Consider the following 15,988-nt stretch of genomic DNA (forward strand, 5'->3'; position numbering starts at 1 on the left):
TTACTAGAATAGAATAAGGTTTTGAGTGTAATTTATACTTAAACCCTGTCAATTATTTCTAAAATTATCTTTAATTCTGACATTAAAGGTTGTGTCAAAATTATCAGAGTTATTACGGAAATATTGAATAACTTTAAACTGTCGAATATAGCCAAAAATATTTGTATATTTTTAAAATAATTATTTTTATGAATTTTTCTCGATTTAAAACGATAATACTCTTCAAAATAATTTTTTATTTCATTAAAAAATACTTTTTTTATGTAAAATTTAAGTACAGATTTAATTTGATTGTAAAAAAAAATTCTGAATTGAATATAATTAATAAATTAAACTTCAACAAAAGTTAAGTAAATTTCTGTTTAATTAAAATTAATTGTAATAAAATATTAAAATTAAATTTATTATCATAAATCAAATAAAATTAATTAATTGAATTATTCATATATAAATAGTCATTTGACATTTTGTTCAACAACTTGGTCATCGGATATTCCAGGTGAAACCATGCCCCAGAAACATCTCTCGTAATTCCCAATTCATAACAATTCGATTCGATATCTACGCCTTCTGCTCTAACTTTAAATAAAAAACCCTTCCAGTAATTTTCCAGCTGAGAATTTCCATAACGCAACTCGAAGCTTCAGAGCTATTACTAAAACGCTTTCTATAATTCATTGGACTTAAATTTTTTCGCGTAGCAGTGGATCCACGACAATAAAACCTCGTTAGCGGTCCGATTTCCCGGAGCACACTGTATATATATCTTCTTCTATTTCTATTACTGTTTCTCTTTACACAATACGATCTACGATATACACATACTTCCTATCGTTCCTTCTAATGGCTCGTTGTGTATAAAACGGGCAAGTGCCCTGCTTTGAATATGTATTAATGCAAATTTTATAGATTGAATCGAATAAGAGAGCAATGTTATCATCGGAGATACAATGCGCCAATAATACACAACACAATACAATATGTGTTTCCATCGACTAGATATTCCGTCGATGTTGACTATCTACTGCTTTATGTAATTATTGCTTTATTTTGCTATTGTAGATCGATGAATTTTTTTTTCTAATTAGATTTCATTTTTTTTTGTCTTATATTTTTTATTAATTTGTCAACAAACTTAAAAAAAAATTAACAATTTAATGATATATCTATTAAAAAAATCAAAAAAGTTTTTTCAGTATTTTGTAAGCTTTTTTTTTTTAATTAATTAAAAAATTTTTTACAAAAATTTAATACAAAAAAAATGATTCATAATTGAATTAATAAATTTTTTTAATTTTCTACCTAAAGAGGGATTTTTTTATTATCTTCATTTATTTTTTTTTTTTTTTAATATTAAGGCAATGCATTTTTCCAAATAAATTAATTTTTTTCTATATTGTCCATCAAAAGTAAAAGCAATTTTTAAAAAATGTCAAAATAAAATAAATAAATAAATTACTTGAAAAAAGTCGTTTTTAAAATTTAATTGTTTTAAATGAGATAAAAAAAAAATTAAATAATATTTACATTAATCCAAATTTTGAACCAGTTATCAAATTCTAAAAATGTAACAATAACAAAACCAACAATAAAGTGAAACTAGATGTGAATTATAAATAAAAGCCTTGAGCTATTGTGTTACACCTGTTGTGAATTATAATAGTCTATTCATCAAAGCGAGTTGGTTTCGTCGCATCCAAATAGACAAATTTAACATTGGCCGACACCCGAGTCCTCCCCCGGTTCACAGATCACATTGATTTAGTTGCAGCGACTTGATAATAAAATAAACAGTATTTCTCGTATTACCGACCGACTGTTAGATCTATCTAGCATCTCCTATCTGTACAGTGCACTGTGTCAGTACTTTAGAGAGTAGAGACTAGAGTGTAGAGTAAACTCAAGCTATAACACTAGACACCAGTGAGAGTATATTAATAATATAACTTGCCAACTAACCAAGTAGACTTGAAACTTGCCCGGTCTATCAAAATATTTAATGAAATAGTTTACGTCAAACTGATGGCTCTTGTGAATATAAAGTTAAACAATAGAGTACACAGTTATAAAGGGGTATGCAGATCGGTAGTTTACTGAATTACCCGGAATAGTCTCGCCTGTTCACTCCTCCTCTACAATATATCTATTCAAACTCGATTATCACTCGCATTATTCTATGCGTTTAATTATTATTTGGATTTATCGGGTTGTGTTCTTCTTATACGCCCGTAATGCTCTTCTAAATCGGTTGTTAATGATTGACTGTCGATAATTATCATTATACTGCGGAGAGAAGGAATTAATTATTTAAAAACTCCGTAAATTCTATTAAAAATCTCTACTTGAGGTGAATATTCAAATGTGGAGGGTGATGGAGCTAGTGACTAACAAGGGAAATAATAAAAGTTATCAACGGAAATGCGCAATTCTCCTTCGGGACTGAAAATTCACTATAACAATCGTTCAATATTGATCATTATCAAATCACGGATGGTGTGCATGTGGATAAAATATATTTATTGACAATTTGTAGAGCAGGAGACCGCTACGCCCCTCAATTATATATTTACATTAAAACGCCGTTAAATTATCACACCCGGGACACATTTACATTGAGTACAAACACCAGCAATGAGCCGTGACAAATGCTGCCGATTGATTAATCACGGAGAACGTTACTCTGATTATCTTTTGATGGTTTTTTTGGCTGGGAAAATAATAATATTAAATTGACAAAAAAAAAGAAAAAAAAAGTTTTTCTTGTTCTATTTTAATTATAATTACCTCTTACACTCTCTATTGCTTTGAAAAGTGACGACAGGTAAGTTTTAAATAGAAGTTATTAAAAGTATCATTAAAATTACGATAATTGCACAAGTTCACTTTGCACTTAGATGTGTCTTCGCTCGATAAATTTTAAATGTTACTTTAATTTCAGTTAATTCAATTATTGTAATTAAATAATATTAAAATTTCAATATTCTTTGGCAAAATCTCCGCTTGGAAATCTAATGAACGTTATAATTATTATTGTAATTAGGTTTTATCATTCCACGATCGTTATACTTTTCGATAAATAAATAATAGTGAAATTCAATTAATTTTATAGAAATGTAACTTATATTCTCTTAATAACATTGATAAAAAATTTATTTTAAATAAAATAATACCTTTGATTTTATTTTTACAGCCTATAAATTTATTTTAATTATTTTTAACATTATTACTATTTTTTTTAAATACAAAAATTAATTTTTTTTTTCTCTAAAAGCATTAAATAATTTATTTAAATAAATACTGCTCCAAATAATTATGTTAATGCACAAAATCCATTATTACTTTTTAATAAAATAAATAATTCGGAAATATTTTTCTTACATTTAATTATCCGATAGAAAAGTCAAAAAGCACTGCTATTAGATTACTGATTCTATGATAGGGTCACCAGTATCAGCTTTAACATCTACGAGGGATAAAGCTCGGTCATTGTCGTGCTATGATTCAGGGTAAAATATGACAGGAGAGAAACTAAAGTGCGTAGAACTGATACCGAGGAATTATATTTAGTCCTTAATATTGCGATCATAACATACGACTTTGGACTATTGACGAGTCACACACCCTCGTACGGCACCGACCTAGCCCCGGGTTTCGTGAGGACACTAAATATAGACATGAAGTATTAAGTTCTGGATGAGGATATTTGATAGTTAAGAGAAAGGGTTATGCGGGTGTTCTCATATTCTTGCCGGGCATTGTATTGGCAGAGCATATCTCCATTTCTGTCGCTATGTATATATTATCCGTATATTAGTGAAATCATACACGACTGTCACGAATAGTCCTCGAGCTGTGTAACCTGTAGTTGCCCTTTCTTGTTCTCTTATGGTCAATCAGATTATATCTCTAATGTAAATGTAAAAGCAAACATTAACTTTTGAGTTATTGGATACGTTATTTGAGGTAATAAACAATTTCTTCATGTATTTTCTTTTTTTAATTTAGTTTCATACAAAAATAATAACTATATATATTTTTTTTTTTTACGAAAAAAAAATTCAATTTTCTTTTTAATTATTAATTTTTTTTTTTTTTTAATTAAAAAATCAATTTATTAAAATTCTTTAGATAAATTTTTTATATTGTTATTTTTTAATTGAATAAAATTCCAACAATTTTAATAATTTAATAAATTGTAACCATCAATTTTATTCTAAATAAAAAATGAAAAATTTTTTAATTAAATATTATGGAACTCTATGAATAAATTTTTAAAAATAAATTACAGAGTATTCTTTTCAATTCAACAGAAAATAACGCAAATATTTATCGTAATAAAATTACTAAAAAGCGTAATTTAATTCAGTAAAAGCCGAGCATTCATCCAGGAAAAGTAAACCGAAAAACCATTAATTAACCAGCAATTTAATTAACCCATCGACTGAACCCGTGATTTTATATCGAAGTAAGAATCAGAGTATGCATAAAATAATTTCAACAATGATTTTCACAATAATTACAACATCATTGAAATATAAACATTGTATTGTATTGTATTGCATTGTATTAAATTTTCAATATCCACTCTCACAACAATGAGAAATTAAAAAAATTCCAATTACGCTGGGCAACAACAAAATTCCCCGACAAAAAAGACTTTACCTTAAATTTACTATAAATTGCAGCTATTTCCTTAATCCCAAAAATGATTGCGGCAATCAAGATAATGTGGTAAAAAATATTATTTTTTAGCATCTCGAGCCGTATCGCGAAGTAGATGTAACGGAAAAATTACGCGGGTTATATCGGCTTACACACACGTACACAGATGTTAATAAATGTAAGTGTATGTAAGGGTAGCCAATGTTTCTGTCACGAAAAGGTTATATCGGTACACACATTTGAGCTCGTGTATCGGCACTACTCCACTAAACATTCGTGATGCACAGTACTTAAGCTCGACAGAGGTTGTACGTGAACACATGGGGAGATTTGGATCGGTCAGAGCTGTGCAGGGTTACATTGCAACCAAAACTTGCAAGGGTTGCAACTTGCACGTTAAACTAATACATCCACTCGCTCGCACTTATATTGTATTATATTATGTTGCAGCTATATATACACAAGATTGAGAATTGTAAGTGAGTAAGCAAGTAAGCAAGTATGTGAGCTTATTTAACAATGAGTTGAAAAAAGAAAAGCAGTTGTGAAATATCGATTTTCAATTACATCCCTATTCGTGACTGGGAACAATGTCTCGATGTGTATATCTGTATCTACCAAGTCTTTCCACCGCTCTACAATGAACTCTGCAGCCTTGGCATAAAATAAAATCCCGTGTTATCTCAAGGTCCATCTTGTTGCAACAACTTCTGATGATGCAACACCCTCGCCCTTCTCCACCTTAACCTTTCTATTCCCTTTTCCTTAACTTCAGGTAATAACTTCTACCATAAAATCGATTGAATTTAATCAACTTTACACGGACAAGTGTTACGGTTACAATTCTAGTTCTATAATAAATTTTTTATTTAATATATATGTTGATAAAAATAAAAAAAAAATTTTTTTTTAATAAATAAATATTAATACACAATGTACATTTTTAGTAAATTATTTTTGTATACATTTTATATTATTTTTGACTAAATAATGTTTTTATAATTATATTTTTTATAGTCTTAAAATAAATTTTTCTTTCATATTTTTATACTTGTATTTAATTATTTAAATCAAATATATTTATTTTTAAGAATAATAAATTTATTGGATAAATATTTGACTTAATTTTAATTTCCTGTTTAATATTCCAAGCTTTTATTAAAATTAAAATGAAAACAGCAGCTTTAATTTTTGGTTAAAAGTTATAATTGACAATAAGTGTAGAGCAGGAGTTCACACGCATTAAATCGATTAATTTGGATGCTCGCGTGCGGTAGTATTACAGAAATATACAGCGGTAGACCGGAAAAATTACACGGCACATGATCGCTATCAGAAATTATGTAATAAACATCATAGAAATATTATTATAAGGTTGAAAGATTGATTAAGAGGTAGAAAGTCTCAGTAGTGTAGGGAAAAAGGGTTCGCCTTTGGATACTTGTACAGTGTAATTTTTCGTTTAGCCTATAGTATCACTTCGCGTATTCCTTTTTCCTGACATTTTTAGATTAAGGTAAATAATAATGTTCATTTATAAATTAGACTCGGGCTTGGCATATCTAAGCCCGAGATGAGGTATGGCGGAGTTTAAACATCTCGGCTTTGTTGCTTTGTTTTAATTATTGTTTTAATAAATACTGAAGACTGACAAGGGGATATCCGGCTTCTACAAGTATTATTATTATTTTTTTATAGTAATTAATTGTTAATAGACTACGGAACTATTATTTTCCCTAGGGGCTTCTGTTGAGATTTTTCATAATTAGTCGGGGATTTAGTGAGGTTGATTGTTAAATTTACTTTTAAATCACAGCTTTATTTTTATTACATTAAAATAAAAAATTAATAATAAAAATAATAATAATCTATAAGCAGATAAAAAGTTAAAAGTGAATATTGCAAAGGTCAGTCGACTTGGAAAAAAAAAAAAAAAAAGTCAAAGGAAATTTAGAGAAGAGCAGATGTGATAGCATGTATTCAGGTAAGACGTACTACGTTGTGATCTTAGTAAATGGTATATGGACATATAGTGATGTTCGATAACGGAAAATGCAAGAGCACTCAGACGATCGTAAAACATTTATGCGAGGTTGAAGTGTGGGTAAGAAGCGATGTATGTGACACAGAGGGTGCAATTCTTACTGACAGTTTACTAACGTTCAGTTGAAAAAACATCCTGAAAATAGGGATAAAGGTTATTGAATAACATAAAGACGGTCAATACTTTTATTTTGCATCAGAGAACTCGAAATACCGAGAAATGGTTGAAAAGGTGAATTTTTATCCACTCCAGGTGCTAGAAAACTTTATTAAATTTACAATAATATTTAAAATTATTAAAAGCTTTCTTTTTTAAGAAGTAGCAATTTTTTTTTCAAAATTCAGATGATATTTCTACAGAAACTTCGTATTTTATTCTTCTTAATAAAGCTTTATTTATAAATCGAAAGTGGGATAATTGAATTAAGCTTGAGTTCTGTCGGATTGACGAATTTACAATAATTACTATTGAATTTAAAGAGAATTTGAGACGCTTGGGTAAATTCTCAATGAAGCAAGAGCTTTAATTTCATTGAATTTCAAATTCTCACATTTGGTAATTAAATATAATAACTTCTATTTCAGATTACGGATGTATAAGTGACAAATATTTCTTACTAAAAATTATTTTAAGTTAGTGAAATAGATTTTCAATTCTATTTTCTCTTTAGTCATCATCTTAAGTGTCTTTAAGTGAATTAGAAAACTCTTAACCGAATAATTCGATTATCTTTGAAGATACTGCTACTCAATAATTCACCTAGAATGTTAATTCACTTTTAGTTTTAATAGTTTTCGTTAGGATTTCCGCTTCCGGATTCTCTTGAGTAATTATCTTAAGTGTCTTCAAGTAATTGAAACAAAATAAATTCACAACTTTCCAAAAAATTTTCTAATATTTCTATATTTTATCTGATTAACATAAAAAAAAATAATTTACCACAGTATTTTAATTTTTTTTACATTAATTTTAATGAGTTGCTCAAAAAAATTAATTTTTGTCTCCGATTTAAATACTTTAAATTGAACTCTCTAGTAGTGAGATAATTAAGCGACCATGCGCCATCCGACCATGCGACCATCCGACCATGCGCCATCTGTCGGAAATTCTTGAAACTAAATTAAAAAAATTAAAAATGATAAATTGGTAAATTTTTTTTACAAGTTTCATGTAATTTTGTTTCTTAAAAATCCTAAAAGCTGATTGTATTTTTTAAAAAGTTAACCACGGCCAATTGTTCGTCACTTGATATTTCCCGAGTGTCTTGAGGTGACACCATAAAATTAATATGAAATGTTGGTATAATTTTTCAAACATAGCATTAAAATAAATCAAAGTTTTATCTTTGATATTTTTATTGCGGAAGCTCAATGTAATAGAATACTTTTGAACAATAGAACTTCGGGTTACACAACAAACAACGTTGTCAGAGTATCCTCAGCCGGATAAAAAAGTAAAAAAGTTACCAACACAAAGAACAAAGCAATCAAGTTGTCTATGAAATGCATGGACCAAAAATGTCGATAAATTTAATATAATGGCAAAACTACGGGAATATATTTCACGGATCTCGCGAAATCAACGGAAAAGTATCATTGACAATCCGGAAACAAGTTTATCGAAGTAACTCGGAATGTTGGATCGCAATGCACGATAGTTGAGCGAACAAACTTAAAAATCTTAACTCTATTCAAGATGGGTTTGCTTCTTTCTATTTGTATTGTCCTCTGCTGCAGGGAGAACTCTGTAGTAACAATAACAATAAGAATAAGAATAAAAATAAGAATAAGGATAAGGATAAGAATAAGGATCACAGCATACACATTCATTGGTAGTGTACTGTGTAAAATGTGTTGTCGGATGTCGAAAGTGTAGTGTCGGAATCGGATGGCTCGGTTATGGGGATGAACCCTCTGCTCCGGTTCTGGTGGAAAGCACAAATAGAGTGAGTCGAGAAAGAGAAACCGGCTACGGTTGCCGGAACATCGGATAACTGCTCCGGGAAGAACAGTGAAATAAATATACCGGTCGTCGAACCGTCCTGGAAATCGATTGCACGAGAGTTGAGGAAGATAAAGATGGGAGGAGGGTGGAGGTTCGAGGTTCGAGGTTCCAAGTTGAAAGTGAAGGAGTTCTGAGGTATAAATAGGACCGACTCGGTGTCTAAATTTACGGGTAGGCAACGGTGCGTAATTACTGGCATTTTATTTCCGACTTTGAATCGACGCGGGACAAATGGCGCGAGATTAAATTGATTGAGCGCTTCGTGCTGTAGTATGCTAGTGCAGAGAGGAACAATGACGAAGCACAGAGCGGTAGGGGGGTAGTAAAAATAAAACAGAAGAGCAGGTGTGATTTTGTCGGCTCTCGTTGGTAATTTTTGGTGGGAATAAAAAGTTATTTTGTTGTTTTCAAGTTTATTTAGTTGCAAGTGAGTTGATTTGATGAAAGAATTAAATAAAAAATTTTTTTATTTTAAAAGAAGAAAATAATCTATATTATTAAGAGAATAAGCAAAATTTTAGACTTTAATAAAAAAAATAATTCCGTGAATCTACTACATGCTCTTCCTTATTTTTATAAAATTTGAAAAATTCAAAAAAAATTATTTTGACAAATTTTGACAAAAAATTAATTTTCATAAGCTTTTGTTTTAATTTAATTTTTTACAAAATTTTTCTTCACATAAAACTAAAAAAGTATAAAATTATTTGAGGATATCTCGATACATTTGACAATATTACACACTATCAAGGGCCAGGAAGCAGGAATAATGATAAGAGCCGAAATGTTCAAAATTAATGCTTGATAGAGGTTCGCGAAGGATAAACCGAATGTCTATTGGATTCCTTAGGTGTCCTAACGACACGATCGAGTTGATATGTACGTATTTATAGTAGATGTGCAGTGTGCCGAACGCAATGTGTCGGCAACGATGATAACGGGTGGGCGGTAGGAGATTCGGGGGTTGAGTGTATTTGTGATAGCTGGTATAGCGATGAGTCGATGTTAATGCCCTGTTGAGAGGAATCACAGATATCTATCCTCTTAATCATTCCTCGTTGGAATCTGCAAACACCCGAGCACTCCACGCTATCTATCCTGTCTTACTCTTTCAGCAATTATTCACGAGAGCTCGGCAATGTCCTCTGTGAATATTTATAATCGACTTGTAGTTGTTTTTTTTTTAAGAATCGAACATACGTCAGGATCGAACTGAATTTCAAGAGGGAATTTTGTTAAATGTTTTATTAAATTTTTTTACATAATTATTAATTTATTAAGGTTCTTTAATTTTTAATTGCATCAATATTAGAGCTTGAAAGCTTTCAAAGGCATTAATATTGAATTAATGTAATCCATTAGTGATGATGATAATTGATAATATTTAAAGAAATTGCGAATTATGACTGATTAAGCGATGAAAATTTTAAAGTTTTAAATGGTTTTTATCCTGAGATTGACGTTTTTTTTTCGTATAAATATTTTAGTAGCTTTTAGCATAAAAATTTAATTGATGTTAATCGATATTCAGTAAGTCTGTATATTAACTCTGTAAATATTAAAGACTTTGGAAGTAATTATTGAAGATAATTAGAACTGGTTAATTTTTAGATTTTTTAAAAATGAATTTGTTGAGAAAATTATTTTTTTATCCCGTAGTTCTGGAGAAAACAACTGTCAGGAGTTGATAATTTAACTGAAATATGTCCCGATAACAAAGGAGCGAATAACAAGCGGATATTTAGTCATTTCAGAGGATAAAATCCTCAAATAAAGAACTAAATTAATGATGATAATAATAATTAGAGGTAGCTATAAAGTTAAGAGGACAAGAATACGGGGGCAGGTATCCTCGAGCCGAAACTAACCTCAAATTACCTCTCGAGGCAATTCCGAGGGTGCTAATTACCAAAAGTTTTAGGCGGCGGTTATATCCGCGGTATAGAAACACGAGCGTGGAGAGGCCCGCAATTTAGTGAGTTATTGAAAAATTTCATCCCGCTTTAAATTTTATCCTGGCCACGCGTTAGCCTGACTAAACTCCGCTCGGCTTTGGCTCCAGTATTTTCACTCCTCTCAGCCTTAACTAAATTTTTTAGTAATTTTATTTCATTATTATTATAGTTATTTTTTTTTTACATGTAGTTTAACATTTATTTAGTTTTTCCGCCACACCACTCGCTCCGCTTAATTCTTCGCCCACTCGAGAGCCCCAGGCTGCTTTGCTAAGCACAAAAATTCCATCCCCCTCACTTTATTATATTTTTCTTAAGAAATTTAACTTTATTATTATGCTTTATATGTTTTATTTTTCATTTTTTTCGAGCTCTGATTTCCCGCTGGGTTCTTATTCATTTATAAATTATTTTGTCGCCGACTTTAGCTATTTTTAAATTCATCCGTCTCTAGTACACCGCGGGTATATACGCAGAGGGAAAAGAGGGAAACAGAGGCCGGGGTGGTGCAGTAAGACCAGGTGGAACGACAATCAATAAAATTTAACGAGTTTGTGGGGTTTATACTCCGTCTCACATATATACGAGTACGTTTCTCTCATCTCCGTTGGTGATGTGATACATGAGCGTATAACAGCGCGTTTATGTCGACACATACTCGATACTTGCGAGTTCACATAAACAGGAGCCGGAAAAGACCGGAATAATTTCATTTTCACGAATATTGAATTTACGAGTCATCGATACGGCGAATTGAAATTTTACTACTATTATTGTCATTGTATAAACATTTTATCATTCTTTTTTTTTTTTTTGAGGGAATATTGATGGGATGATGGTTATCAAGTTATTTATGTCGCTAATTAAAAAGGCATAGAGGATGATTGCGGTAACTGGTGCATTAATTCTCATTTTTCAATTGATATTTTGTTCAGAAGGATTTTATGCGGAATATTTTAAATTACTGAGGCTAAAATTTCTTAATTAAACAATAATGTCTGTCAAAATTATCAATTATTATCTATCTAATGCTTCAATTTATTATTTATATTCATAACTCTCGATAAATAATTTTTCAACTAAATTTAGTTCCAAAAATTTCCGACAGGTGGCTCTTAGTCGCTAAATTTGTTCGATACCAGAGAGTTAACTTTTTTAATATTTAATTGTAAAATAAAAATTTGTTTTTAACTTTCTTGAAGATATAAAAACTTATTTTTATTTAATGGAATTATATATTTTTAATAAAATAAATAGTTATAATAAATTATTTTTTTATTATGGCGATAAAAAAATTTTTTTACGAGAAATGGATAGATAGTGAAGGATGAAGGGAAGGTGTCACGATTCCTCAGTACGACCGGGTCACAGTTTCTACTCGGGGATGAGAAAAGATATTGTATCGAGTATGCAATATTCCGCGTCGCCTGACGCAGTTACTCCATAAATGTATTTAATATTTCTGAAGATAAATTCCGAGACACTAGATTCTCGTACGCGAACGCGAAAAAAGAATTTATTATTGAAATATTAAAAATTATAAATTTATTCAGAATTTTTTTTTTTTAAATAAATATGATAAATTTTTGATTTTATTTATTGGAAGAAAGAAATTTAATAATAATAAGCATTTAAATATTATTCGTCAATGGTATTTTATTTTTATTGTATAACAAAACCGCGACAGCAAAAATAATGAACAAAAAGATTTTTACCGGAAGATAAACACTTGAATAGAAGAAGGTTGAATGTTGGGTAAGCTACTATAGAGAACACTGTTGAGCTAATTAATACCGCGTCTTTTAATTGCCGTGACATCGACAGACGGTAATCCACCGCATGCTGACCCTTTGTTCCCTCGATCCGCTGGGATACGACGTCATTGACGTTCAAGTGCCCTCTTTCCCCGTTCGCTTTGTGGTGCTCTCTCTCATTCTCTGTCACACCCACTTGCTCCAGTCGTCGACAGTATGATTCTGTAGACGTCGATTTCAAATCGAGCTCGAGAGGAGAGTCGATATATATGTTTGTATGTAAGTGAAGCTACGGTGTGTGGGTGTAATAGTCGGATATGCATGTATTATGGATCCGACATGCTACACCACTGAAATATATATTCAATTCCAGTGTGTGTCGATATGTTTCCCTCAGGACAAACTTCCACTCGAAGAGCTCATAGTTGTCATTATACCTTCGTGGCTTGCATGCCAGTTTCAAAAATTGATAACTGTAAATATAACTATTACAATTATTAAAACTTTAAACAATTATTTGTACTGAAAAACAATTTTTTTAATCAATTTTCACTTTTTCAAACATTAATTTTTCTCTAATTTAAAATAATTTATTAAAATAAATTTTTTTTTGAAAGTACTTCTAGTATGATGAAATATTTTTGAAAAAACTAAAACTTAATCTAAAATAAGCTTGTTGAAATTTAAATAAAAATCACGGATATTGAAATAAATATGCAATGTTAATGTAAGCTTAATGTAATTAAGGGGGATAGCCACTGTGACGCTGGAAAAAATAGGCAATTTTCGGGAATTTTTTTTACTAGGATAATAAAGGAATTTGGGGATCGGTTTTTTTTTGTTTTATAAAGTATATGTTGAGGATAATTCTCCTAAATTTTTATTCAAAAATATTTTGTTATCACAAAGTTATAAACATTTTTGTAGAGCACCAAAAAAATTTCCCCCTCCATTGCCGGTACTGTAACTCAAAAACGGATTATCTGAAACAAAAAAACCAAACGGCATTTTAATCTATAGGAATGTCGCTATCGTCGCACGTAGGGGATTTTGAAAATTTTGATTTGAGAAAAAATGGCGCCATATTGAAAATTTTTTCGTCTTTTTCCTCATTTTTTTGGACTCAAACAGCCTTAAAAATCTTAAAAATTAAAATTTTCAAAATCCCCTACGTGCGACGATAGCCACTAAGTAGACGAATACGGGGAAACAAAAAAATTGAGAATCGGTTCATATTTACGAAAGTTACAGTACCGGAAAGTTTGAAAAAGTCGTTTTGAGAAAAACGCGAGTAAAGTTTTAAGAAGATTCTCGCAACTTTAAAATCTAGTCTTTCACAAAATATTCATACTCACATCAAACTATCAAGTCCTGGGCCATATGAGGGTTCTTCCTCCTTATCTTTAGTATTGACCTTGACTTTTTTATTTTTTACTGGCCGTTTCCATGCGGCTTTCAGCAGCTTTAACCCGAGTAGCGTCGCGCTCAGCGCAGTATGAGTAGAGTGTTGGTCCTACTTTAACATCGAGATTCTCTAATATCTTCAGAGTTGCTAGAGCCCCATCATTGAATGTAATTGTTGAAATATATAAAGCTATTTCAACAATAAGGGAACAAGAAGAATTTGTTTTTGGGGCGAGCTGCCACACTAATGCATTGAAGCTTTCATTATTATTTTGTGTAAACCCACCGACACATCGTTCCAATAACTCTGGATTCGATAGATCTTCATAAATCGGTATTAAAGCTTCCGCAATATCTGCAGGAAGTGGTGGTTTTTCAACTAATGAGTCCAAAGTATTTGTTGCCACAGCTTTTTGAAATTGACACCACGAATTTGCACCTTCAGGACAAAGAAAATGCTACGGATCTTCGGGTGATGAAAACTTGTGATAAAATGTTTGCCAAATAGCATTATACATCTCATCAACATCATTAGAATGACGTCTGATTGCTAAACCATAATACTTTGTAAATTCATTAATTGCTTTGTCCGTTAATCGACCTTTCCCACCTAAACTTTTCTGTGTATTTTCTTCTTTTCCTGTTTTTGTCTTCTTGTTAGTTCGTTGCTTCTTCAAAGCCCTTAGTCGACTGCCCATTCGTTTTTGCACGTGATTAATACATTCCTTTTTTTTTTATCTTCACCATGTCCCCATACGGTTTAGCATCACAAATATTTTTATACGTTTTAGTGTCACCATCACCTATATAGTTTACATACTTAACGTTATGTAATAACTCTGATCGCATAAACATCTCTTTTATTCCATCTACCTCCATTTGTCCAGAAGAATTTTCATGGTTTATTGGACAGTCTAGAGCATGGTCTTGCATAAATTGATCGTATTCAGCTGTTCCTTTTTTGAGCTCATTAGCGCACACATCTTACAATAACTGGATTTCATACTTACATCTACGATTTTGCCAGTGAAGTAACCAATTAGAGAAGATATACCAAATGAAGATTTAAACCCTCTTTTCTTCCAACTACCGTCACCGGAGACAGAAATTCCAGGAATGTCATTGGATTTTAAATGCTTGCAGGTTTCTTGGATTTCTTCTTTAGCAGCTTTTTTCAACACTAAATCACAACAGTTTCTAGCTGCATTTCTGATTTGTGTGACCAGACGATCGTAAAAGCTATGGAACATTGGTCGTGGTAAATCCATGAAAGCACAAAATCTTTCAGCTCCAGATAACCCAATACCAATTATCCGCATTGCAAAGATGAAACGGCGATTAATTTCATACGCATTCTTGATGAGTGGACATGAATTTATCAAAACTGGATCACATTTTTGCAATTCACAACTAGTTTAAAACCTAATCCTCGAATACTTGTCTCAGTAAAGTTTACATCACCACCACACTTTTTACACGATACACAGCCACTTAGTAAATTAAATATCGAAAAAAATTTATAATTTTGTAGCTAATACTCGAATCAATTGTACAATCAGATTTTTGTGATAATTTCCTCTTGGAAGCACTATCACGTCGTTGAGAGCCAGTATTTTTTCAGTTTCATATCTGTTGAGCGGTCGATTAAATTTTTCCTGTCGTTTGGCAGTTTTCTTTCGTTTTTAATAACTTTACTTTGTTTACGATCCATTATTTAACAAATTTTTTTGTTAAATAAACAAAAAAAAAAGATCAGAAGATTTAAAAAAATAAGTAAGTAAACAATAACGAGTACACTAAGAAACTCAATAAATTAAAGAACGAGTGTGTATTCATACAAAACAACTAAACTATGAGGTACAGTATCTCAACAATAAGAAAAAATATACGTTAAAAGTCAAATAATTGTAACGGTTGACAATCGTGAGGGAAAACAATCGCCAACCCGTACGAATCAAAGACGGAGCGAGCAGGCGACGTTTTCGTCGAAGCGCCGCGCGTAAAACGGTCAATCGACGCGCTCTTATAAAAATGACTATAACTCGAAAACTATTCGGAATTTTTCTATAAAATTTGAAATACATAATTTTGAATATATAAACTTCAGTTTAATGAAAAAAAAAAAAAAATTTTTTTTCCGAAATTTTACAGTGGCTATCCCCCTT

At 30.9% G+C, this 15,988-nt stretch overlaps 1 protein-coding gene and 1 long non-coding RNA gene across 2 annotated transcripts; both read right to left on the reverse strand.

The window, feature by feature from the left end:
- Positions 1-13,276: 13,276 nt before the first annotated feature.
- LOC141527312 (uncharacterized) lies at positions 13,277-13,845 on the reverse strand. The gene is made up of 2 exons (XR_012479179.1): positions 13,775-13,845; positions 13,277-13,402 (listed from the first exon to the last, which is right to left on the reverse strand). It is a non-coding gene; the product is annotated as an uncharacterized LOC141527312 (long non-coding RNA).
- Positions 13,846-13,847: 2 nt separating this feature from the next.
- On the reverse strand, positions 13,848-15,143 carry LOC141527311 (uncharacterized). The gene is made up of 2 exons (XM_074242722.1): positions 14,834-15,143; positions 13,848-14,737 (listed from the first exon to the last, which is right to left on the reverse strand). The coding sequence occupies exons 1-2, from the start codon at positions 15,140-15,142 to the stop codon at positions 14,726-14,728; spliced, it is 321 nt and encodes a 106-aa protein (XP_074098823.1). The 5' UTR covers position 15,143; the 3' UTR covers positions 13,848-14,725.
- Between the last annotated feature and the right edge of the window lie 845 nt (positions 15,144-15,988).

This window comes from Cotesia typhae, unplaced genomic scaffold (assembly GCF_013202065.1).
Source record: "Cotesia typhae breed Kobodo isofemale line unplaced genomic scaffold, CoteBio_Ctyphae contig_4, whole genome shotgun sequence".
NCBI classification, from domain to species: Eukaryota; Metazoa; Arthropoda; class Insecta; order Hymenoptera; family Braconidae; genus Cotesia; species Cotesia typhae.